This window comes from Lepisma saccharinum, chromosome 25 (genome assembly GCF_977018435.1).
Source record: "Lepisma saccharinum chromosome 25, izLepSacc3.1, whole genome shotgun sequence".
In the NCBI taxonomy this organism is placed as follows: Eukaryota; Metazoa; Arthropoda; class Insecta; order Zygentoma; family Lepismatidae; genus Lepisma; species Lepisma saccharinum.
The window spans coordinates 3,014,471-3,041,814 of record NC_139253.1 but is presented as its reverse complement, the minus strand read 5'-3'; the positions used below and the strand labels follow the sequence as shown (position 1 = coordinate 3,041,814).

Genomic DNA, 27,344 nt, shown 5'->3' with positions numbered 1-27,344 from the left:
GATCTGATGATTGTCCGGTACATTGTCCCATTGAAGCGTTTTTGGGCAGATACATTCCAGACAATGTACGTTCACAGAACGAAGCGGAACAGCTTTGAATGTTAGCTTGCATGAAACTCCAATGTAGGCTGAATAGAAACTGGAAACATGTGTCGTGTTGCTCATGCAATGTTGTAAAACAAGTTCATTTTCCTCCGTTTCCAAGCGGTTTGAGGTAGTGTGACTTGGTGTTATGGATAGAATATTTGTCTTCTCTTTGGCACTGTTTGGTAAGTACACCGTGTGGTGGTTGGTAGGAAGAATAACATACGTATTTGTGCAACTTTTGAGAGTGTTTTAGTGCCAGTGAATTAAACTAGAGTTTATTTAAATATTTGATCTCTGTAATGATTGCAGATTTTTTTATCGTACGCGTAATCTATTACATGGCTCTTTTTGTATATTCATTTGAACACCCTCTTTTATGCCATACTGCTGACAGCAAAGATAATACGTAGTAGGTAAAGTGTCCATCATCGTTATTCACTCCTTTCTTCGCAATGTGAGGGTGAAGAATTGAAACAAAAACCCCAATGACAAGAGTATGCTTTAGTATCACTAAATTCATTCCTTTAAGAAACACATGATGTAGAAGAAAGAACAACGAAAATAATAGACAATTTGCTTACCATGACTTTTTCCGCCGATTGTACATCGTGATTAATAAGTATTGTTTGACAAAATGTCCATGACTATTTTTATTAACTTTTCTCTTGCATCCTTCGCGTTTTGTAATGAATGGATTTTTACGTATGGTCAGCAACTTTAGTGTTTTCAGATGATCTGGTATTGTACAACTCGTCGTATGAGGACTAGAGGAACGTAACCCCACTGCTCTGAAGAGCCATATTTGGAGTCAGATCGACAGACAGTATCTGAATTTCTAATCTTTAGCAGTAAGGTAAAGTCACTTATCTTCAATTTACTGACTCTTTAGAGTCCGACATATTCCTAGAATACATTATTGCCTCTCTCCTGTTAATTAGATAAATTGAGTTACGTCCCTCTGGTTCTCACACGACGAACTGTTCTTCCTTTCAGAATCCTAACCATTGATACAATAAAATTTGTTTGTTTGTTTAACATTCAAACCCTCCCTGAAATATTTTCGAAATAGTAATACTAAAAACGAACCAAAATGCATTAAAAAATTAACTTTCATTGCCCATTTCTTTTACATCGCAATATCTAAATCTGAATATTCTCAATTTCTTGCCTACAGATGGAATATAATTATTAGTAAACAATTGACTGCACTATGTTGAAATGAAAATTTTCTCAATTTTAGATCCACTAAAGTAATAAGAAAATACACAGCTTGAAAAGTCCACCAGCTCTCATGAAAATAAGTGAAAACTAATTTGATTATGTATATGTATGTATAAATCGATATCGATAAATAATTTATCAATTTTCGGGATCAGGAAATTTTGAAAGTCGTAAATTAAAAGTACTTAATTATCAATGTTTTCTGCACATTAAGATTCGGAAAATTCTTTTAAATGTTCAATATTTGTTCGAGAAATTCGAAAATTATAACTTAAGGGAGAAATAGTGTCTTGAATTCGATGTTTTCATATACATGCAAGTGTATGTTGGAAATTGCCTATATTGTTTATGAGAAATTATTGTCATGCTCTCATGTAACCGTAAGTGGTAAAATCTGCGGGGACAAAAGTTCTGACCGCCATTCTATATTTTAAGCTCTGCTTGTCGAGGCATAGGCTATGTGGATCTGCTAGAATACTGGTTACCTGAAACTTATTTATTTTACCATCATGAAAATAATCTTTTGTTGTTTTAAGTTCACTTTATAATAAACTTTTCGCTTTTCTACAATCAATTGATTGTATAGCTCAAATTACTTAGGCATGTATGGAGGTTCTTATAGACATTTCACTACTATTTCAGTCGTACAGACGGTGCTTGGCCACATATGTGAAGAGGCTGCGCAGGATCTAACTGTGGAACCAGTATGCTTCAAGGGAAAACACGACAAGACATTTGAGAACAAGAAGACTCTGGAATGCTTTAAAGAGACAGCAAAGAGTAGCTTAGGTAATTCCTCCGTTTTTCTGAATATATTCGCCATTGCCTACTCAATCCAACCAATCAGAAGCAGTGTTTGGAAGGTTATTTTTTTAAAAAATTAACTGAGTTACAGTAACTTTACCCAAAACGTAATTCAGTTATAGCTAATATTTTTATAAATGTAAAGTTGATAGCTACTTATTCTGAATTACTTAAGTTATGGAAAATGTTATGTATGAATTGCAAATGTGACTGGGAGGGGACGCCACCCCATTTCTTGGTCTTCCGGTCCGTCCCCATTAGCCAACAAGAAATACTAGATAAATAGGTGCTTCTTTTAGGGATGATACCGAGGATGAAACATTGTGCCTCCGGGAATTCCATAAGGAAAATTGGGTTGACTTTTTTAAAAACAGTCTTTTTAGTTAGTGTTATGTTCTACCATCCTTTCGTACATGAGACGCTCTTTTGTTTTCGAAATCTGAGCCTGATGGGGCGGCTAAAACCCTCTCAGGTACGCCACTGACTCTACTTATAGAAATGTAACCACAAGTAACCAGGCCCTGAGGCATAATAGCTTGCATGACGCGCTACGTAACCACAGGTTATAGGTTGGAATCCTGTGTACAGCATTAACGTTTCAATGCGTTCGCTTCTAAATCCGTCTCGCAAGTTTTCATTCATTGTCATCGTCACGATTACCTAAAAGATTATCTAGAATCATATTGAGGTAGGTATACTTACAAGCTAATCAACTGTATCATGTGTAATAATAATAATAACAATATTTATTTAAGTGATGAACACGATTTGACAACCAGGTACTTCACAATGTCAAAATAGGGTGATGCAAAATTACAAAATTGAATATACAACGTTGTATAATTATAAAATAATAGAATGGATCATACAATCTTATACATCATCATAAGTTCATATTGTAGCTTTCCACAAGTTCAGCTATTAAACCTCTGATCTTTTTGAGATATGTTATAATAGTAATAATAATAATAAAGCCTTCCCTTGCATATAGCAAGCCCTGAAGGCTCGGAGGAAGGTTTAAGCTCTGCACTTTAGGTTATTGTGGGAGTGGTGTGACAAGCACCACGCTTCTGCAGCTTTTAATCCCCAGCCTGGGTGATGCCCAGAGCCACCTTATGCAGAGAGATAATCTGAAAAATTCTTCCCTAACTATGAAATCAGATCAGGCATTCTCACTTGGCAGTTCCACGCTCTACCGGCCGGACCACCGAGGCTTAACAACAATAATAAATACAATAACAAATTTTGTATTATTAGTATATGAAAGATAGAAATATAGCAGAAAAAGAGATATAACAAGATACATTCATTATCTAGCTTATTCCTAGTTAACACCACTAACGTTTGTAGTTGAAAATATTTTCCAACAAGGGAAATAATGTCAAAATATATAAAAATGCAAGATTTATAACATAGAAGCTGTTATGTGCGTTATTATTATACACTAATTTGCTGCCTCGCCGATGGCGCAGTGGTAGCGCCGTTGCCTTGAAATCAACGATATCCGGTGGAGGCACATGGCACAGTGGTTCGGATCCCACTTTAAACTGTAGGTCCAGTCCCGATTACCCTTACTGTGCATAAAGTGGACTTAAAACACCAACTCAATCAATCAATACTTTAGTTTGCGTAGACACTGTCAATATAAAACTTGTTCCTCTTAATCGAATCTATCCTTCGTCGGAAATAAAATCTTCACATCATACAACAAACGTCATACAAGTATTTAATTTTATTGCTGAAACATTTCTTTTAATTGTATTAAACAAAGAAAAGCTTTTTTAATTGGCAACTTTTCGGCAGCGGGTGGTCCTAACTCCCCACTAAATATGTTCTTGCTCAAAGATTTATAAAAGTGACGTGAAATAACAAGCACTATAACTAATTGTCACCTAACCTAGAGCTACAACAAAAATTGTACATGGTGTAATGATCGAATCACTACATGATCCTTCTTTTCATTACTTTTATTCCTTTTTACTTGCAGATGGCTATGAAGAAGTTGCAGGGGCCTGCGACGACCAGCCCGAAATGGACCCTTGCAGAATGCGGATGAGGTACACATTCAGAGCTTGTGCAAGCGACGGGGGCACCTACAAAAACCGATGGCACATCGGGTGCTACGCTAACAAGCACGGTCTGGGTAAGTGATACAAACATTTCGATTTTTTTTAACAGATGATTCCAAATGCTACATTTACAGTGTTACATTAGAATGTACCAACAACAGAAAATAACAACATATATATTAAAATTACACGCGATAAAAAAGTGACCCTCCACCATGGTACAATTTTTTGGTCGACCGCTAGCTTATGGCTTGCTACAGCTACCCTCTAACCGGCGCCGAGAGAACCTTCGTAGTCTCTCCTCTTGCCAAAGGAACGTAAGAATAGCCGATTGCCGACCCCAGCTTCTTCTTCTCGCACGTGTCCCTATCACCCTATGGCGATTTTGGACAAAGGTACTGAAGGAACGTATCAGACAAAATCCGATAGCATCCTGAGACGTCCTTTCCCATTGCACTGATATTTATTGTTATTAATTATCTTTTCTCTTGTACAAATGTTTATTATTCTTTAATCTTAATTTCTGTAATTTACCTATCACTGATAATGTCAGGATAGTGACTAACCTGCATATCCTTATCTTGTAAGGGCTGTTACCATGGCAATTACGAGTGTATTTTGTCTTGACTGAAAAGTTCGGGCTCGGTTTTAAAAATAGAGTGATCAAGTTGAATTATAAGAAGTTTAATTTCTTTGAGTGACATGGATTATATGTTAGGCATATAAGTATTTAGTTTGCAAAGAAGTAAAATAGACTTCCTTTTTCTTAGTGCAAACTTAACTTTGATTTTTATTTGACGAACTAAGAGAGATATTACCCCATACCCTGAGAGGCATCACGCGAATGCTTTCGAGTCTTTCATGTGAACTGATTATTTGCTCTTTTAGTTAAATCATGTTCTTTTGACCAAAGAACGTGTCAATCCCGCCTTAAAATAAACTCTTCCTCTATTTAGAAATATAAATAGGTCCTTCACAAATATTAACACAAAAGACAGCACAAAACACTTCCTCCTATTCACGGAAGTAAATAGGTCCTTCGCAATATGATTGGGACAAACACAACACAAACGTTAGCCTCACACCGAGGCACAAGGCGAACTCTCTCCCCCCCCCCCCCCCGAACCCTGCCATTCTGCCGGATTCTTTGTACAGGACGTATGGTTTGTTTACAACGTCCCCATTCGGCAGTGTTCTGCTTTAAACAAAGAAACCTCGGAGTGCGCAAGGAGACAAGCGTACGAGTCTAATTATCCTGGAAATTATGCAAATCGAAGTTACTTTTTATATTGCACTATACTCCATCCCAGCTAACTGTGGAGCAGGCAAACGAAAATAAGTTTATGCGCAAGTAGTGACGCGAGACGGCTCCACCATTGAACACGTGAGAGGAACGGAATTGCGTGGAGTGGGGGAATGCGACTGAAGTTACCAGCCTTCACATCAGCGTCTACTCTTCGCTATGGCCACTCAATTTCCCTCGCTTCTCTGACGCTATGCGCGGCATTGCTCCACAGTTAGCTGGAACAGAGTATAGTATATAGTATTGTGTGAAAACACTGAATTTTGTGATAATATGTAATTAAAATGATGCAATTCTTGAATATTTTAAAGCAAAAATCTTGGTAATTTGATGCATACAGAGTGGAATACTTGCACAGCATCGGCATCGGTGGGAATCGATGAGAGTGTCGGCACCGGTATCGGTTCAAAGGGGTATCGGCTCAGTCCTAGTAGATCCCTAAGCTCGACAAATGGCAATTATTCTGTAAAATTAGTAGTATTTGTCGCTTATTAAATTGTGTATGTTGTATTTACATTCTCCTTTAATTCCATTTAAAATACATATTTTTTTTATATACATATGTTCTTAGCACCTTATAATATTCTTGTGTCTTCCTTCTCCAGATATAAAATACGAAAAACCAGGCAGGTGTGACTACGTGTGCCCGCACTCACTGGAGTACAAGCCAGTTTGTTGCAAGGACGGAGACCCTTTCTTCAACATGGAACAGCAAGAATGCTTTGCCAAAAGGAGACCCTACCATGGTAAGACCTACAGACATCTTGTTATATCAAATTACAGTTAGGTATTCAAGCACTTAGGGGTAAAATTCTTTTACACTCTCACTTCAAATATGTGTTCCTGTTGCTTTCCCCTCCCCTCCGCTGTAAATATATTCACTGTCAATGAAATCTGTGGAGCAAGGTCGCGCATAACGGAAGACAAGGGGAGAAAGCGAGTTGGCGTCGCAAAGCAGTGCAAATGGCTTGGTAGCTGCACTCACTTTCCCTCTGACGAGTTCGTTGTCCCTCTCGGGTCGCCACTTGGGCAGAAACTTGTTTTCGTTCGCTTGCTCCAGATACACCCGAGACCAGTGGTGGCGATTGGGTTCCAAAACTGGGGCGACAACACGGACCCGCCACTGCCGGGACAGAGTATAGTCTGCAAAATGCAATGCAGGGTGTACTACGTGGAAGTGAGGTTGCCATTTGACTGTCTTTGCAAAGAGTCGCCCCTTCCTTCTCATTTATGATTTTCCTGAAGTTAGATCATTCTTTCTTCCCTCTGCAGAAGAAAAGCTTGTCGAAGACGGCGGGTGTTTGGGAGAATCCAGTGACCCTTGCAATGATGTGGACAATGATTGGCATCTACACTGTGCTACGGATGGAAGAACATACATCGGGTCTCATTCGATTAGATGCAAGAGGCTTAAAGGAGAGGGTAAGTTATCAATCTTTTTTTAAAGACAGGTGAGTTAACAAACTTCTACGAATGATGCTCTCATAATCATAACACTTTTAAACACACCTTTTATTGCCAATGCAATTAAAGTCATTTTAGGGTATCTTTGCCATTGTGATTTCGAATATGATATCAGTTTTTCTAAATTGGCTTTAGTTTTTCAGTAATGGCTGTCCTTGAAAAAAACATAAAAAAGCATGAAATCTTATTGTTAATCACTCTTAATGATGAGAAAAACGTTGTTTCTGAGATTTTCTTGTGTGTAGGGTCGGAACAATCACGTTGAAGATCCCAGCAATAGTCTGCCTGTCACACTAGCGACGACTGGGTACCGAAACGGGGAGGGGGGAGGAGGCAGATGCAAGACAGTTTAGTCACCCTTAGTAGACATGGCTTTTCATTAAGAGACCATAGTGCGGAAGCAAAAAGTGGGTGGGTGTCTTCCACACCCCTCCTAATCGCTACCATTGTCTGCTTTGAAATATTTCCTCCATCATCTGCTTTATATATTGGTGGGACCTTTCTCCTTGTTTTCCATTAAAATCACAAAGATTATCTGTAAAACTGTCAAAGTAGATTTGGAGGAAATTTATCTTTATGCTTTATCTTTTATAATTACAAAATATTTGAAGTTTGTTAGCAGGTTTTGCACCAGCTCTTCATAGTTTTCGTGTTTGTGATTGTCGAAGAAGTTCTTGACAAACTCGGACATAACTGAATCATGCCGAAGCTTCAATATCATTCTTAAAATGTCAGAGATTTGAATCATTACAATGAGTTTACGAGTTTGAGGCCCATCAAACATTCCCATTTTTAGTTTCTCAATACTCAGTCCATGAAAGAATCTATAGATATAATTAAACACTAGCCACCCTTATCCAAACTTAACAAACTACTTCAATATGCAATATATGTTTCCTTTACAACAGTGGTTTCCAACTTCAAAAGGTCCGAGGGCCAAAACTATATCCAGCAGTTGATAGGCGGGCCGCATTTTTTTTTGGGGGGGCGGGGATTAAAAATTACAAAAATTGTAAGTACTGAACTGAAAATGTAGTACTTTCGCATGACCTAAATTTCTAAAATGAGACAATAAAAACAATGGAATTACAAATGAAAATTGTATAATTACAATTTATTTCACAAAAACCCAATACTTATTGATGAATTGAAAGAAATTAAAGACACACCATACAAATAAGAATCCTTCATAGTAGGTGTTCAACGTGAAAATCGAGCCCGAGCTGCTTCTTTTATTAAAGTTGTATTTGAATTTCTGTATTTGAAAGTCTCAGAAGATGAAGCAGTGAAGAATCTGCCAGTCTGCTTCTGTAGCGGTTCTTGATGAACTTCATTGACTTTCACACGCGTATGTGCTGCCGAACATCGATGTCATTCTTTGCCCAAAACTACGAAGGTTTGGAAAGCGTTCTTTTGAAAGGTATTTGAAAAACTCTGGCCCCTTTTCTTGCCTAGTTTGAAGGGACACATCGCCTTGCAAATCACGCAATTCAAGTTGGAGAGAAGTTATTTTAATTTTCAATCTTACGTTTTTTGGAGATATTGCTCATTTCGATATTTGCACAAACTTTAACAATCAGTCACAGTACAATCCGATTTGGGACACTGGAAATCTCTTCGTACTTCGTGCGTAGTAAAACAGATCTCTATTGCGCCTCTCTGCAGTTTGTTTCTGAACACAAACTCGCGGAAGCAGGCGAGTTCATTCCACATAGCGAAGGGATGGAATGCATGGTGTGAAGAGAAAGTTACGTCACTTTAGATTCTTCTGATTATCATTATTGACTGCAAAACCAATTCTACCTGTGTCTTTCTTCACAGAGCATCCGTTCCTTCAGTAAAAAAAGAACGTATTTTAATAAAAATAAATAATTAATGTATTTTGCAAACTGGCTTCGCGGGCTGCAGAAAAAGGCAACGGGGGCCGCCAGTTGGAAACCCCTGGTTTACACAGTCAATGACTGTTTTCTTTGTTTCTGCAGAGAATATTCACCACAAATGCAGCACAATCCATCCGGATCATTTACGCAGCCTGCGCGTGAAGAACGCATGTTTCATTCCCCTCAAAAATAGAAATTAAACTAAAAAATAAAACAAATAATCAAAAACGAACTTTTAATAAATATATTCTGTGCAATGGATGGACTAGAGAAATATTTTCATATTCTAAAATAATATCGAAGGATATCAAGTATCTCAAGAACTAGAGCCAACTTGGCAAAACTGTTGTTAATTTTGAATTCAGCACAACAGCAGCGTACGCAGGATTTCATCAAGGGAGGGGTTATTTCGAAAACTTTCTACAAATTCACATTATCATTGTTTTATTATACTTTAATTATTTAATAATAATCAATTAATTAATTAATAATACTTATAATTAATTAATTAGTTTAATTACTACTAATAATACTACTAATGCAGCTGTTGTTACTACTTATATCACTACTATTATTAAGTAGTAGAGATCTACATAAATATATTTATGAAAGCAATAGAACAAAATTACATTTTTTTTTGTTTCTTTGTTACGAAATAATTGTCTAGTCAACGGTTATTTGCATATGATAGGTGAGACATTTTAAGTGTGAAGAAAATCCATGAAAACAAGCAAATATATTAAATTTATTGAGATAATCAAAATATGAAACTCATTCAAGAAGCCGCGGTGGTTTAGTCTGACAACCTCGTGGGAGATCCGGGTTCGATTCCCGGAATTGGTTGGAATTTATCCAGCCTTGTCCCCGCACCCAGCCTCATATCAATTGGTACCTGAGAGCAACCCTGGGGATAAAGGCTGCCGGATCATAGTCAGTGGCGTAGCGTTATAGTACGCCCGTACGCCCGGCGTTCCCAGATTTAAAATTTCAAAAATGCTAAAATGCTGTGATTATAAAGTAAAACGTGACTACTTTCAAATATGTTTGACCTTCATGGCATTATAATAGCTATTTTTCGCGATCCGCTTGCAACGCTCCACTCTCAACACTCGTTCTAGCATCTCTTTTCAATGCCTTTCCCGGCCGGACGCTGAGCACGTTCGGCGTACAGGACTCCTATCCTATTTCTAATCTGTGACTCCTATATTCCTTGCTGCCTTTATGGAGGGAAAGCTTCCATTTCTACAGCACGCGCGTAAATGGGCTCTCTTACGCCGGCGTACGAGAGGTCTACCGTGATTGGTTCATGTGACCCTTCCTGCCTTCTGAAGCAGACGACAGCGGTAGAATTCCTACCCGGTTCTTCGCTCTTCGCGCTCATGCAACTCGTGGTATGTGATGCTACAATACGCAATATTGACTGACGTAACTTTACCAATCTCAAATATACTGCTTCTTAATGGCCACTGCATTGTATGATTTATCGCACGAACAGCGATGTGCATTAGAAACTAAAAGATCAACACAGTTTTTGTGAAGTAAGTTGTTGAAGTCCTCGTGGTAGAAATTCAGCGTGTTGCTGCTCTACCACTTAACCCGCAAAACTATTATTTTTTTTATTGTATTTTTTCGTTATTATCTAACTACTTAATATTGTGTCAATGGAAATGTTTAGCATTCATTTGAAAACTCTTAACATCGAATGGTCTCTGGACAAAATTATTTTAAAATGTTTATCAGCATTATCAAGATGTAATAAACACTGGTCTGAATTACTAATCGGCACTGTTACGTCGGTAGAGTGTACGATATTTGGATCATCCACTCTGCTTTTCACAGTGCGCCAAGACGACAGAGGTCCCTGGTTCGAATCCCGGCGTGAGCACGGGTGTTCTTTGTCAGTGTCCCTTCATCAATATCATCACTCATATTCACATTCGCGATTAACCAAAAGTGGTAGAAAAGCGAAGTAAAATAAACCAAATCAATGAGTAGTTGGATCAACCACAACAATGACGTCTGCTGTTGTTCAAAGGCGCTTGTGATTCAGGTAGGTTTTCTAATGACTTGCGTCATGCAGAAAGGTATAAAACACCAGAGTTCAAAACATTTGTGGCATAGTGAGGCATCTAATTGTCTAGCTAAAACATGCATGGATGATGTTTTATTGGAAACCCAGCTGACTTCAGGCAAATAAACAATACCTGTGGCGACTAATACCATAAGTACGTTATTAAGCAAGAAAGGGCCGACCCTTCCTTCGGACTTGGCGTTCCCACCCGAAATTGCCATGCTACGCCACTGATCATAGTGCTGATCACATCACCCGCAAAATGGCAGAGATCGAGAATGTGTGGGGCCCACCACACCAGTACATGTGCCTTCATGGCACGATGCTATATGCACGGGGAAATTTACATTATCTTTACCTATGGAACTCACCCAGAATGATGATGAAACGCGAGAATCCATGTTGTTAAATTCCACTAAGTGTATGTTTTCGTTCGAATGTAAGTTTATAGACATTCCAACACATTTATTTATCACTTCTAGGTGATTCACAAAGCACTTCTTTAACATTATTTAATGATGTGGATGTAGACTCAGCATCACTTGAGAGTTCACAAGAGGATGCGAATGTTTGCAATAACGTCGGCACACTGCGACGAAGCAAGGAATTTTCACAATTCTCGCAAGAGTCACTGTGTGACTTTTTGCAAAAAAAAAAATAATAATTGCGAAATTGAAATTTGCGGCCGCTTAGATTGTGTTTGGAATGTTGTGTTTTTCTCCAATGCATGGGAATAATGATTCAAATTATTATTATTATTATCATTATTATTACTGTCGCAGATCTTTGACTGTGATAAATTAGCCATTTTTAATTTTTCTACAGCATTTTCCATAATATTTCAAAAGCTCAAGGGGGGGTTTAAACTCGGTAACCCTCCTTGAGTACGCCACTGCAGCACAACCAAAATACCATAAATCTGTTCAAAAATCTTTGGCAACTAAAAAAGTTTTAGGTAGACCTGTGTAATCTTTATTTATTCGTTGATCCATTATTTCATGGTTATGGACATCGTCAGAAACATGAAACATAAAATACACTACCAAATACCTACAAAAGGTCCTAGCGCAGCTATAGATGGCGTTTAGAATAAAAAATCCTGCAAATGAACATACGAGTAAAATAATTACATTGATGTTTATAGTGGTGGAACAATCTTAAGACATGTACCGAAACGTCGTCGCCCTGTAATCAAGGAAATCCCCGTTCGATACCCGGTGGAGGCACATAGTGTTTCGAATCCAACCTTAAATTGTAGATCTAGTCTCGATTAGCCTATCTGTGTATAAGCGGACTTAAAAGCTCAAACTAAAAAAAAAACTAAAAAAAACTCATGTACCGAAACACACGAGGGCAGTTGGATAATATATGGTACAGTCTCATTTTTCTTATTTGAATTATTTTCTAAACGAATTGTATCACATACCTACAACAGGTTATTCTTTTATGTTCAATATTTCGAACACTGATTCTCAACCATTCTGAGTTCTCCGATCCCAGAATGTTTAAAGCGGGATTCGAACCACTACGTGCCTCCACTGGATATCGAACACGGTACATCTTGATTGTATCACTACGTCATCAGGAGACCCATAAATAGATATTAATAAGTAAATTATGCCATAATCATAAAAAGTAATAGTGAAATATGCTTGCGTAAAAATAATGGAGTCAAGATAAAAAAAACAGAAATATGAAATACAGCATGTATCATAATAGAGTACGTAAACAACGTATCAGGTTTATAGTTATAAAAAAAATCTGACACATAACAACCAGGTTTGGTAAAATCTTGAAGTTTTGTTTTCGTGCGCAAGACTTGGTAAACACGGTCATTGTGGCGCTGGTGTAGTGTTAAGGAAAATGGCGATTTTCACAGGTCGCCAGACCTTATACCCCTAGACTTCTGCATTTGGGTCTTTATGAAAGACGAAGTCTATGTGCCACCTACGTCACAGAATGTGCATCAGCTAAAGGAGAGAATAAGGAACGCCGTTGCTTTGGTGGACGACGACGAGTCCTTGGGAAAAGTGTGGCAAGAAATAGAATTTCGATGGGATGTGTGTCGCTTAACTGGCGGAAGCCACATTGAATATTTGTAGCCATTTGTAGACATTCATAGAAACTGAAGTGTTACTGATTGATACATACCAAATATCATTGTTGTATTTCATAAAATTTAGTCGAAAGAATGGCGGACGAGTAGCGGACGTGTAGCAAGAGCTCCCGATTTCCCCCCCAGTCTCGCTGGCACATAGATTACTCATACATTACTACCAGAACAAACTAGTGTCAGCATAGGAAAGCATCACTTCCAGCACCTCGGTGGTGATCTAACAGCTAAGGAATCTTACTAAATCGCATAATTATGCCTAAAGCTTCGATCACCGTAGTTGCCAGCCGCGTGGAAAGCGTGGAGGAGAGGCTTCGGGCCTTCGAGAGCCAACTTCGGGACGTCGCCGGTCAGCAACCACCCGCTGAAAGCAAGGAGAAGGGATTCCAGGCGGCGTTGCAGGATCTCAGCGCGGCCTTCCTAGAATTTAAACGGGAGGCGGTGGACACGCTGAAGTCTGTCAGGCTGGACATCCAGGATCTCCAGAAATCCACAGAAAGAAACTTGACATTGATCGACGACATGGAAATGTATTCCAGGAGGAACTGCCTGCTGTTACACGGCATTCCTGAGATGGCCAACGAGGACACGGACGAGCTTGTCCTCCAGACGATACACAAACACCTCCACCTGCAGCACGTAACCCTGGACCACATCGAGCGCTCTCACCGCATCGGCCCCCGGAGGAGAACAGCGGCGGATGCGGTCAGAACTGGGAAGAGGCCCATCATCTTTCGGCTTTGCAGCTACCGAACCAGGGACGCCATCTGGAAGAACAAGAAGGCGCTGAAGGGAACGAGAGTTCTCATCACCGAATCCCTGACTGCAGCCAGGCAGCAAGTGCTGCAGAAGGCCAAGGAGCAGCATGGCCCCAGGAACGTGTGGACTCAGGATGGCAGAATTGTCATACTAAAGAACAATCGGAAGATCTCCGTCACCACGCTGGAGGAACTACACAAAGTGGAGTGAACGCGAGGGGAAAAAGAGGACGTGCAGGGAATAAGCAGCCACTCAGAACGTTTATTTTTGCCTACTGAGGGCGCATCAAATTCCGCCACGTTATTGCGTAAACTCAGTTATTTTTGTGTATTAGTGTTTGTGACTACATTATGTTAGTTATTGGTATTTATGTTACTACGTTAACCGTTATGCTCGTGTCTGTTTGTGTTTGTGTTTGTGTGTGCGTGTGCGTATGTGTGCGTAAGTATATAGAATCCAGTTTTCGGTGCCCTGCAGGTTCTAAATACATCACTTCTGCTGGCTTGGTAAGTGAATCTCCAATTTCCAATAATTTGTGTTCGGTAGACGTAGCGACAAATGTTAATTTTATTTATTTATTATCTTCTCATTCCCTATGGCTCAAACTGATATTCTGGTGGATGTAAATCTGGCAACGCCCCCACCCGGTGCTTCTGTAGAACTTGAAAACCTGCCCCCCTCCTCTTCATTTGCCAGAACCCCCTTCCAGCGGCAGACCGTAAACTCGCTTCCCAACCCCTCAAACTGTTTGCCCGCCGGCAACCTCCCGGCAACACCGACGTCTGCTTTTTTCAGTCAATTAAGAAATATCTGCATTTCCCCAGCAAGCGACAACGACCTTCGCTCCCCAACCCCGGTGTCACAAATGGGCGACCCACCTCCTGGACCGCAGCTGAACCTCCCCTCGGGCAGTCTCAACGTCATCCACGTCAATGCACAAAGCATTCTCGCGCATCTCCTTGAAGTCCAAAATATTGCCCAAATATACAAACACGTGCATGCTCTGCTCGTGTCGGAAACGTGGCTGAAGGAGAGCCTTTCGAGTGAACTGGTGCACCTTCCAGGTTTTCGTCTGTTCAGAAGAGACAGGATAGGGAAGAGGGGCGGGGGAGTGGCAATTTATCTACGCGAAGATATTCCTGCCAAAATCCTTTCGGAATCACCCGGCGACTACGACCGATCTTCCGAATATATAATTATGGAAACTACCGTCTGTCAACAGAAACTCCTCCTTGCCGTAGTCTATCGACCACCTACCACTCGCCTCGAAAACTTCGAAAACGATATCGCAACATTTCTACCAAAATATTCTCACGCAATTGTTTTGGGAGACATGAATGTCGACCTGTGTACCACCAAAGAGGAGGCTATGCAATTCCGCGATACGTTCTCGGCCTTAAATCTTACAATCTGTCACCTAAACCCAACCCACCACACGGCCACTTCAGACTCCTGGCTTGACGTCATTCTGGTCTCGGACGAAAATCGCGTAACGAGCCATGGCCAAATTCCGGTACCTGGGATTTCCTATCATGATTTAATTCACGTATCATATAACATCCGCGTTCCAAAATTTAAGCCTAAACAAGTATCTTACAGGGACATAAAGAACGTTGATGAAACCCGCTTGAACGAAGACGCTGCACTCGTTCCGTGGCACGTAATTAGCACGTTACCAACAGTGGACGAGCAAGTTCACCTGTTAAATACATTTATTCTTGAGCTGTTCAATAAACATGCTCCCGTCAGAAAGAAACGGGTCTCACGTCCCCCCGCCCCCTGGCTGACGGACGACGTACGTCGACTTATGGTCATGAGAGACAGAGCTTACACCAAATACAGAAATGACGTAAAAAAAGGTGACTCTAGCACATGCAGCTTCGAAAATTATAGAACCCTGAGGAACCGCTGCAATCAGGAGGTAAGAAAAGCCAAGCGCCGATTCGCATACGAATTGCTCAACCACCAAAATAAACCGGACGTTCTATGGAAAAAGTTGAAAATTCTAGGTGTTGGGAAACAGAAAAAGGACGACTACATTCCTAAGTTTGCACCAGATGTACTGAATAATCATTTTTGTGACCTCCCGACTATTGAAAATAATGTTAAAATTGAAACTATTCGGAACATCGCAACGCACTCCACAAACGCTTCAAAATTTTGGTTTTCCTGGATTTCACCGGAAGACGTTAGAAAATCTTTACTTAAGATAAAATCGTCGGCCGTAGGAGTAGATGAAGTTTCCATTCTCATGATCAAAAAAATCCTCCACCATGTCCTTATTCCCATCACGGACATATTCAATTTCTCCTTGCTTTCTGACACATTTCCGTCGCTTTGGAAACTCGCCCAGGTACGCCCTATACCTAAAACAAGCAACGAAATCAATTTAAACAATTTTAGACCAATCAGCATCCTCCCAGCTCTGTCTAAGGCTCTAGAACATCTTATTAGTGGTCAAACCCGTGACTTCCTAGCACGAAATAACCTAATAAACCACTTTCAATCTGGGTTCCGTAGCAACCACAGCACATGCACGGCTCTCGTCAACGTAACCGACGACATTAGGTTAGCCATGGACAATCGACAACTTACAATCCTTGTTCTTCTCGATTTTACCAAAGCTTTCCAAACCATTGATCACGAAATTTTACTCACAAAACTATCATCCCTATTCAGCTTCTCGAACTCTACGGTTAACTGGTTCCGTTCCTACCTGTCTGGACGTCAACAATGTGTCGTCGACCCACATCGAAGATCATCCTGGAAAAGCATCCCCTGTGGCGTCCCTCAAGGCACCGTACTGGGCCCCCTCCTGTTTACACTGTATATTAACGACCTCCCGTCGGTGCTTAATCACTGTAGGTATCACATCTATGCCGACGACTTTCAATTATACTTTTCTTTCCCTCCTCAAGAAATATTGAATGCAACCGAACGTATAAACAAGGACCTGAAAAAAATCAACAAGTGGTCTGTAGACCACGGCTTGCACGTCAACCCGACCAAAACCCAGTGTATGCTCGTAGGCTCCCCAAAGATTCTGAACAGAATTGACGAATTAAATCTCCCTAATCTTACGGTCAACGATAAACACTTGCCTCTCTCTACCACGGTTAAAAATCTGGGAATTACACTAAACAATAATCTTACCTGGAGAGAACACGTAAACTCCGTGTGTAAAAGAGCTTTCGGTGCACTACACTCTCTTTACCGGCTTAAAAACTTCCTCCCCGAACGTATAAAAACCAAACTTGTTCAATCTCTTGTTTTCCCTATTATTGATTACTGTGACACTGTTTACTCGGACGTAAATTGGGAGCAAGCTAAACGCCTTCAGCGAATCCAGAACGCCTGTGTCCGCTTCGTTTTCGACATAAAATATTCAGAACATTTGACACCGTATTATGCGAAGGTCGAGTGGCTGAAATTAAGTGATAAACGGATTTACCACAACCTTGTCCTACTGTACAAAGCCCTAGAAATAAAAGATCCAAAATACCTTTCCGGGCGGTTTCAATATCTTTCGGACTTTCACTCCCGCAACACCAGATCACGTGAAAAATCTCTGTTATCCATCCCTATCCACAGATCTAACTTCTACGCCAATTCGTTTACCGTTACCTCTGCAGGACACTGGAACAGACTGCCCCCCGAAATCCAAGCCTCCTCCTCAATTGTAACATTCAAAAGACAATTAAAATTATACATGCTAAACAATTGGACCTAGATTAAATTCCCAGAAAGAAATACGTTATACATTTAGCCCACGAAATATGCTTTCTATGTAGGTACTTGTGTGTGAATGTGTGTTTGTGTGTGTGTGTGTGCATGTAGAAACTGTATTGCTTTTATTTTTAATTTCTTCTAAGCTACTTTTTTTCATTGTGTTAGTAAAAATAATGAGCAATGTACGTAATTAATGGTTAATCCAGGGCTTGACTGCTCGTATTCAAACTGTATTGCTTTCATTTTTAGTTTCATTTTACTTTCACTACTTTACTTTTCTTTTATTATTTTATTTTTCATTTATCTTTTTTAATTTTTTAATTGTATACAATTTACTGCAAAGAAAAAAATGATCCCTGTAATTAATGGTTAAGTGGAAGAGAAGGCATTAATGCCTTAACTTCGCCATGTAAACAAAGTCGTAAATAAATAAATAAATAAATAAATAAAATGTTACTCTATTATGTAAAATAAATTGTTATGGGAAAAACTCCAAAAGGTGGTAATCATAAGTTAGTTGTACATAATTTGATGCATTCCACTCCTTGGAACTAAGCGACGATGTAATTTCTCTCGTGCCAACAGACATAGACATACTGCACGAGAACGAATGCACTCTGGAGGAAGTGGAGCGTCTTCTGACAGCAGACGAGATATGTTCAATCGCCAAAGAGATTCAAACTTTACTATGGTGCGACTCTGAAGAAAGGAATTTCACCAGCATCTACGATTTCTCTTGCAAGAAACAAGGAGATTCAGGTAACAACCAACGATTCCGCTCTCAGTTACTTGTCGAAAATTAGAGATAATATTGAGGCAAGGTAAGTCTTGATTTCGATTCAAATATATTGATAAACTAGAATACAAATTATATAAAAATGTAGCCTAAATTAAAATTATTTTAGTATGTGGCTTATTGAGACATAGCCAACAGTCAGATTATTTATACATGTGTATTTGTTTGCCGATCTTCGTGGCGGAGTGGTTAGCACAGCGCGCTACGACGCCAGGGATCTTGGATGTGATGTTCTTTGCGAGTGTCCCTTAATCAATTTCTTCATATCGTTTAATTTCTCTACGATACCATATACTTTATTAAGAACAAAGGTAATTACTCTCGATTCTCAACTATCAGAATCACAGCCAGGAAGCAGTCGCTAGGAACTCCAAGTATTGCTGAGTAAAGGCGTTACCTCAATCTTAGTAGGCCATCAGGTAACAAACAACTTTCAGGAAATAAAGAAGCGCATGAACCTGGTATTTACGACAGCAATCCTTGGATAATAAAATGGTGTGTATTCTGATAGATGGGATTAGACGAGGTCAGACGAGATCAGAGACAAAATACATACTACGAGAGGAAGAAGTCAGTCTTGGTACATCAAGCTATAGGGCCGATGATGGTCCGTCACCAGGAGTAGAAAAGTAATTACTCTCTACCTATATCTCGACTCAAAGGACAAGTCTACGTTCTTCCACGATACTGCGAGACATCGGACATCTACATCTTCTAGTTGAATACAGGTATTTTCCTAGCAACATGCCGATACAATCGTAGCGTGACCTAATATCCAATATAGCTAGTGTGTATTGAGTGTTCATTGCCATTCACTGCTATTCAAGTACAACCTCTCGCATAAGTGTTATTCGCCAAGCGAGTGTCTGCGATGCAAAGTGCTATCGCAACACGAGGGACATCTAATGGTCCCAGGTTAAGATCCCGGCGTTCCTAAGGGAACGATGCGATATCATCACTCATCTTCATCTTCGCAGTTATGCAAAATGTAGCAGAATAGTGAAGTAATATAAATCAATCAATGAATTAATCAATACGTGTTTGTTTAATGTGTTTCAAAGTAAAGCGGATAAATGAGATATTTAGATTTCGAGATGAGACCAATGCATTCATTTGGTTGTTAAAGGTCCAGCAATTGCAAAAATAATCAATTCCGGTCCAGAAGAGAATATCAGAAAGCATAAATGGGTTCTGGACCGGAAAGAACCTTTATATCATTCAAGTATTTCAATTCGGTCCCATATTGACCTACTAAATTTGTTCTACAAACATGGACTCTTTGTTGTTTCCCATGACCGTAAATAATTTTCTCAGCGTGCTGCCAAAATGCCGTTAATCTAGTGCTATATTATTTGTATTCCAGCATTGAAACCAGAAGATCTTAGACCATGCAGGGAAATCGATATGTGGTCATACAAACCGTGTGAGGACAAGACCTACACAATGTCTGTCTGCGGCGAGGATGGGAAGTTCTACGAGACACTGCACGAGTATACATGCGCTATGAGCGAATTTACTCGTAAGTATACACCCTACATATTCATGGACAGCGTGCGAAAGCATTGAAATACGAGGGAGAGTCAAATGGACAAAAGTCCGAGCTGCAAACAGCTCAAAATTTATGTGAGATATCAACTGTTATTTACAAATAGCCCAGTCAATGAAGGACAAAAAAGGTCCAATGTTGGGAATAATTCCGTAAAAGCTGAATTTTGGTCAGTTGTTAGAACACTACTAGTAGTGCAAAATCCCAAAAGTCCCCGCCCCTCCTCGCGGTGCTTCCCCCCAGCGCCCCCTCCAAACATCAATTTCGCAGACTCTCAGTTATTGACCTATATCTCCGTAACCAATGGTCGAAGGTAGGTAATCTCTTTTTAGTCTTAACCCTCATTAGATAGGCTACAAAAAATATTCTGTTTAATTTTTCGATAATGTTGGTGGTTTTGCCGTAATTTAAAAACTAATATTCAAAACGTGAATTTTTTCTAGTACCTTATGAAGGATCTGCCTTGTAACTTTTGAACAAATTAAATGACAAAAAACGACCTCAAGGCTGCAACACTGATCAAGTGAGCTTCAAAACACGATTTTTGTCATTTTAAAGATGGCGCCTCCAGCATACACATGCACTAGTAAAGAGCAGTAGTTTCTTGCCCTCTGGAAGCCTAAACCTTACGGACATTCTACAGCAAATGATAATTCAATGTCTCTATGCATGCTTACCACGCCAGCAAGTTTAGTAATGGAGGAGAACGTTCGACAATGGCCTCAGTCCGCACGCAGATGGGTGGAAAGACCTTCGCGGTGGCTCATTCATAAGTAGGGAGCGGAAGTTGATGAAATGTTATCTTTTTTCTGACATCTCGGACACGATGCCCATTAAATATACACAATATTACACTTCGTCTAGAACCAAAAAAAGGTAATTTTAAAGTGCATTTTTTTGCATTTGTTGCCAATTTTCAGGTTTTAGGTCATTTTCCCCGATTTCCGGCATTTTCCGTCATTTCTCGCCATATTTGGTGTATTGTTTCGTCATATTTTGTCACTTCTTGCATTTTGGTAATATTCTTGAGTCTTTTCACCAAGGTGAACATAGGCCTATATATATATATCTCGCAGGATTTATTTTTCTTTACAGTGCCACAGAAACACACCACATTACATCACCAGGCAAAGATACACCAATTCATTCAGTGTATACGACTTTTTTATAAAATTGTTTTAAAATTATTAGATTATTCCATTGGAAATCCTCATTGAATATTTTAATTGAATGCGCATGTGGTATCATTTGGTGCCTTTTTTTTAAAACAAGATTGAATTTTGTTTAATTTTCTTTTCATTTCACTTTTTAACCTGATACTAAAAAATTTAATGGTCATTTTTTGCATTTTTTACGTAATTGTTCCAATTTTTTAGGACATTCTATAGGTCATATACCTATATTTTTTAGGTCATCAACTTCCGCTCCCTACTCATAAGTGACTGCACATAGTATATTCCAAATATTCTTTTTGAAGTATACAGGCAATAACTCAGACATGAAAACATATGTGGATCAGCAATGGGTCTTTGCTAAAATGCAGCAAACTTCTGCAAATTTACATGCATAAATCTACTAGATAAAAAAATTAAGGTTTTGACTGTCTCTCTTATATATATTATTAAACATATGTAAAGGAATTCATTCGTTGATTTCCGATATTTATAAACTAGAAAACTAAATCCTTTACTAGCTGGTTAAAAATTACAATAAATTTCAAAATGGTTGAAATGGTTTTATAATGAATAAGTTTTTATTTAGTTTTTGCTTTCTATTCATATAACTCAGATTTCGTACTATATTTGATTTGCATTCTTGTTTTACTTTTATCATGCACATATTGTTATTGGTGTAGTTTTGTAATCCTCTTGAAAGCACTGGCGTACGCAGGATTTTGTTTCGGGAGGGGCTGGATTTGTAAAGATGGATAGTGCATTAATAGGGGGGGGTGGAATACACAATATAATATTTCGTACATTTGGAGCTTTCTACTCTATTAAAATTTTACTCGGAGTCATCTTAAGGAGGATTTGCATTTACACTTTTCGTTTTTTCGAGTTCTTAACTTTCATCTGAAAGTTTTGATTTTTCCTAAATTTCGGGAGGGACTGTTGCCCCAACAGCTACTCCCTGCGTACACAAGTGCTTGAAAGAGAAAGAGAGAGAGAGAATCATGCTCCTTCTTTCTTGTGTGCGTATTTTCGAAATTATCCTTAGTAAAGTATATTTGATGTAAAAAATAATTGCTTTTCTTTGTTGTTGTACAAAAACTCTTCCAACCCGGAAATTATTGGCGCGGAGGATTTTCTAGGACAAGATTGTTATTGGGGGGAAACCCCCTGGGACCCCCGTATGATTTCGCACCCTCTTCATAGAATATTCAAATCAGACTTTTAAAATTTCATTATAGATTTTTACTCAAATTAACTAAAACTTCTAGTTTCCTCGTCAACTTGTCGAAATTTTCCTTACGATCGCTGACGAAATATTGTGCTATTTCAATTTCAATTTATTTATTTATAGTGTAAGCTAAAATAGACAACATAGTAGTACAATATTTTTAATAAGTGAATTCATAATACATTTCAGAGTGCAAAAAGATGAAAATTCATCCTTTGACTGACACGACAAAGTAATTGGTTTTATTAGATACTAGTGATAAATACACAGCAGTGTAGGATCAAAAACAATTATGTACATATGCAACATACTGTATATGTGGATATACTAACATATTCTTTTCGAATGTGGCGACTGGAGGCACGTAGTGGTTCGGATCCCACTTTAAACTGTAGGTCCAGTCCCGATTAGCCTTACTGTGCATAACGTGGACTTAAAACACCAAATCAAATCAATCAATCGAGTATGTTAATTTTACTTTTCTCAGACAATTTTTTAATCTTCTCAACTACTTATCATCCATGTGGGGAAATAATGACTGTTTTAACAAATGTTTTTAGCTTTTTAAGAAGAGTGGGGGTGCGAAGTTGCCACCAAAATGTTTAATTCATTTATTCTCGCCTGTATTATTATTATTATTATTACTATTAATTTCAGTATTCAGAGAATACCTAAACTGGAAGGAGGTGAAATCAGCTGAGGAGTGTGACCTCACTGACCCTTGTGAAATAATAGGGGAGGCCGACCCAGACTACTGGGGAAGCGCCTTTCACTACAGGAAGCCAATTTGTGGAACCGACAACAAAACTTATCCAGGAACTGCGGGGTTCTTTTGTGCCAAGAAGGATAACCCAGGTAAGGACAACAATGCGACGGCAATAGGTAAATTCAATTGTTGCGAAACTCATATGAAAGCCTTAGGAAAGGAGTCTTCTAGAATTGGCTTCTATGGCAATTTCTAATTCATAGGAACTTCTATTCTTCGATCCCCCCTCCCAAAGTGGTGTTACTTTCTTCATTTTTTATGTTATTTCCCGCTATAATTCTAGTTTTTTAAAAAAATTAGCACACCTTATGATAAATATACCGAAAATTATACCTTCATTTTGCTTCTAAATTAATGTTTTAAATTGTAGGTCAAATAACGTACACATGTTCGCATGGGCGTCTGGAAGGGGGGGCAAGGGGGGAGGGGCTGCGGCCCTCCTGGAAAATGAAAGTCATCCCAAAAAGATGTATTTCACACATATCATTTCATTTTAGCCACAATAATATGTGTTAATTATTGCATGAACACCATAAATTCAAATTTAAGCAATGTTTTTTAGGGTACAACACTATTTTTGGGGAAAATTTGCCTTCGTTTGCCCCCCTGGAAACAAATACCTTCCTTGCCCCTCCCTGGAAAAAATCCTGCGGACGTCCATGCATGTTCGTGAGTTTCATACGTTGGAAATTATTTTTGAGGAAGTTATTTTCCACTATTTCTCGTGCGACATAACTCGATCACCGCCGAAACTGCTTCACATCGCTCGGTAATGTAAAATGTTTCTCGCGCGACGAATACCGACCTTACGGCTCAAGTTTGGCGGCAGGTGCGGACTCTATCTCCTGCCAGAAGCCCGTCACATTGTTCGGTAATGCAAAACGTTCCCATAGAAGGTGAAAAATCGTGAGAAACATCCATTTGCATGTGGTTTCATGTGGCTGTCGGAATTATTTCTTGTATAACACGCACCATACTTATCTTACGGATAAAATTCACAGTCCATTCGAACATACTTGATCGTGGTTAACACTTTCCGCCGTTCGAGTTTGTTTTGTGTTCACTTCATGCACAGATAAGGCTAATCATGACTGGACGTACAGTTTAAAGTAGGATCCGAAACACCTCCACCGGGACCCCTTGTTTACAAGACAACGACGTTACCACTACACCATCGGGGAGGCCTTTCCCCCATTCACATACACTACTGACAACGTCATTCATCAAGTCTGTGCCAAGATTCTGACAAACCCACGAGTATATCAATGAAGTGGCAAGCCGACTGCACGTTAGTCCCCTACATTGTGATGCAAAACGACTTATTGTTATTGCTAGCTTTTTTCTTTGGTGCAAAAGGAGAACAAGAAAACGAGTGCAGGAGGTGACATATGTAGCAAAGCAACAACATGCGCGCGCAGAAATCAGTACGGCCAACTTAAAGAAAATTACAGCCAAAGTAGCATAATTATTGACCGACCCTCGTACATTTTCACATAGAAAATAAACACGTGACTATAGATCAGGCAAACGTAACGCCCTAGATAAGACATATGATTAGGTTTTCAGACATCTCTTGCAGAAATATCCACTGGGCGGCAATGACATTGGCAGCAAGAAATTACTGAAAGTTCTGCGTGTGAAATGAACTTATGTTTATTTTTTTTTTCATTTCAGATCTAAAAGTCAAGCACTCGGATCCCTGTGTTCAATACTATGAGGAGAAGTATGGGAAGGAGAAATGAAGTGAATGATAGAAGAAATGCATTATGCCACAGAAGAGCACATATTACAACATTACAATTTTCCTACATTATGTAAATGTACATGCAAATAATAAATTCGGTTAATTAGAGTATGTCACTAGCACTATAACAAGAATATTTATTTTTCTATTAATTTCCTGCTTTGCTCTTGAAGTCAGGATTTCTTGAGAAAAGAGGGAAATCACTGGAGGCAAGATCCGGATCGTATGGTGGGTGATAACCCCCACCCGAATTAAATCGTATTATTTATCAATGTTTAATTTCAAGAGCACATGTTAATTCATGAATAAAATTTTAAATACTGGAAAGGCATTTGCAAGGAGAATTCTTGTGATCCGGGAATTTATTTAAAAAAGAAAAAATAATGTACCGAGCTACGGTCTCGAGAGTTGACAGCCAATGTTCTAATGTTTAGGTCTTAGCTTTAACTGGATGGGAAGGAAAGTGAAAAGTCTAGCGTATACAGCATACGTGATTTCTTTATTTTCTCATGGACAATATGCCTCTCCCGAATTTAAATAACTTGCACAAATTTTACAAAATTATTTCCATATAGGAATGTCCCTTCTTACGTTTTTTTGGTGACTAATAAACTAATTAGTGCAATTATATCAGTATCATCATCATCATGATGCGAACTGAGCAGAGAAACAAATGTCGCTTTGGTCTGAAACTCTCGTGTCGCATCGCTGCGAAATCTCCCTAAAACTAAAAGCCTTAATCAACAAATTCAAAATTGGGCAAAATATTTCATAAAGAACATTTAGAGTGCCTAAGATTATTCTCATTGAAGTAATTTAAAAGCAGGCTTCTCTTTCTTTGCAATATTTCGTAATTTTTACAAGAAGCTTCAAATTGTTGCTAATCTTTGATCAAGATGTGTGTTAAATTGAATTATATATATTATACATTCGAAAGAATCCTACGATTTTTGCCTTTTTATATAAAAATTAAATTCAATTAAACTTTTCTCATTAAAATTCCGCATACATTTTTATCGCGTTTCAATCTTCCGCAACGATTTGTTACGAAGCAATAATGCATTTACAGTGAATTGCAATTACTTCTTTATTGGGCAAACCAAAAACATGTAACAATCAAATTCTGCCTCATAAGTTTTTTCATTAAATGTGACATGTACATTGATTTTGATTTTGTATCTACAGTTAAGGGTTCAAAAAGGAATGCTTTCTCTTTCTTCTGTGTTATCAAACATTCGCAAGCGATCTCTCAAGCACTTTTTCAATTGAATGGTTCCTGTTAAAACTTTTTGCACGTCGAAGTCGCGAATAGCCTTGCGGGCGCTTTTCTCAATCACATTATCAGAATGCTCAAAATCAACATGCGAGTTTGTGTTCGTATTTTTGTGCATGTTCAAATCAAGAGAGAGAGAATCAAAGTTTGAATTGGTCATTGTTTGCAGACCACTTCGGAAAAAGGATTTTCCATGCAAACGCAGGATCAAGAAATGATGGTCATATTACCTGCGTAGTTTCTTTTGCTGGCACAGTAAGATGGAACCTCTATTGCAGCTGCTGTCGTTCCATTCAACAGACACAGACTCGTAACACGCCTCTTCCCAACGGCCAGTGGTTTCCTCGCTCGGGAACAAGGAGCTGGTATCTTCATGCAGACTCGTGGGTCCTCCCGTGCAGTTCCGTAACTAGAAGTGCGCGTCAAATCTCCTGAATATGGCACTGAACGGCTGAACAGCACCAGCGAATCACAGAGTGAGGCGTTGCCGTGCTCTCCTTGACAAGGCGTCTGGCTCAACCACGCTGTCTCTTTTCCGTGTGAGATTTCGACATGGCACCGCTGCAGTGCGCTGCTATTGGCTATCGCCATATGCATGAGATTTGACGCGCACTTCTAGAATTGATCTCGGGGGGGGGGGGGTTACGGGTTATCATGGGGCTTTGTAAACCAAGTCCAGTTTTCAAAAGTATAACAGTATTAAATGAACGTACATAGAGGAGGGGAGCATTATGTTATTATAAAACATAAAATTTAGAAATATGCAAATACTACAGTTTTTTTTATATCTTCTAAAACATCTATTGAAGTGTTAATTGATTGCTACTGACACCATCCCTTAATACACACTCTATACTATTTTTTGATGATACAGGTATTTATATCATACAAGTAGAAATGTACAATATTAACTTCAATCATAGAGCCTACCGTACCCGACCGAAGCAATAAAACTCCTCTACGTTCCCAAATCTATGGATCTGTTGGCATTTGACGCAGCTGTGGATGATGACGTTAAAGTCCCAGATATTTGTCAAACGAGAGGCTGGAACAGGAGCAGAGAAGTTACAGTTAAAAAAAAATCTCCCTATGAAATAACTTTCTAAAGTCTAGGTGAACATAGTAATTGTAAGCCTTGTTGTGTGTGTGATTTCTTATCTATACATGCACAAGACATACAAAATACGTAGGTTCAAATTAAACAATATAACTTTAATACATGGAAGCCATTCACGTACATCTCACACACGGTCACTATAACAACCAATCAATAACATGCTATAGAATACAAATTCTTCTTCTTCCTCTTATCATGCGTC

At 39.0% G+C, this 27,344-nt stretch overlaps 1 protein-coding gene across 1 annotated transcript; it reads left to right on the top strand.

Annotated features, from left to right (window-relative positions):
• The first annotated feature begins 81 nt into the window (after nucleotides 1-81).
• On the top strand, nucleotides 82-24,879 carry LOC145978607 (serine protease inhibitor dipetalogastin-like). The gene is made up of 9 exons (XM_083111329.1): nucleotides 82-269; nucleotides 1,951-2,097; nucleotides 4,100-4,255; nucleotides 6,090-6,230; nucleotides 6,757-6,906; nucleotides 18,086-18,259; nucleotides 19,660-19,815; nucleotides 22,900-23,097; nucleotides 24,683-24,879. Exons 1-9 carry the CDS (start codon nucleotides 233-235, stop codon nucleotides 24,748-24,750), a joined length of 1,227 nt encoding a protein of 408 aa, XP_082967455.1. The 5' UTR covers nucleotides 82-232; the 3' UTR covers nucleotides 24,751-24,879.
• The last annotated feature ends 2,465 nt before the right edge of the window (nucleotides 24,880-27,344 follow it).

Bases quoted from the DNA above. Each gene is read 5' to 3' on its own strand.
- LOC145978607 (XM_083111329.1), top strand. From the start codon at position 233: ATGGATAGAATATTTGTCTTCTCTTTGGCACTGTTTG. The intron at 2,098-4,099 runs GTAATTCCTCCG...TTTTACTTGCAG, and splicing joins GACAGCAAAGAGTAGCTTAG to ATGGCTATGAAGAAGTTGCA. The intron at 6,907-18,085 runs GTAAGTTATCAA...TCGTGCCAACAG, and splicing joins CAAGAGGCTTAAAGGAGAGG to ACATAGACATACTGCACGAG.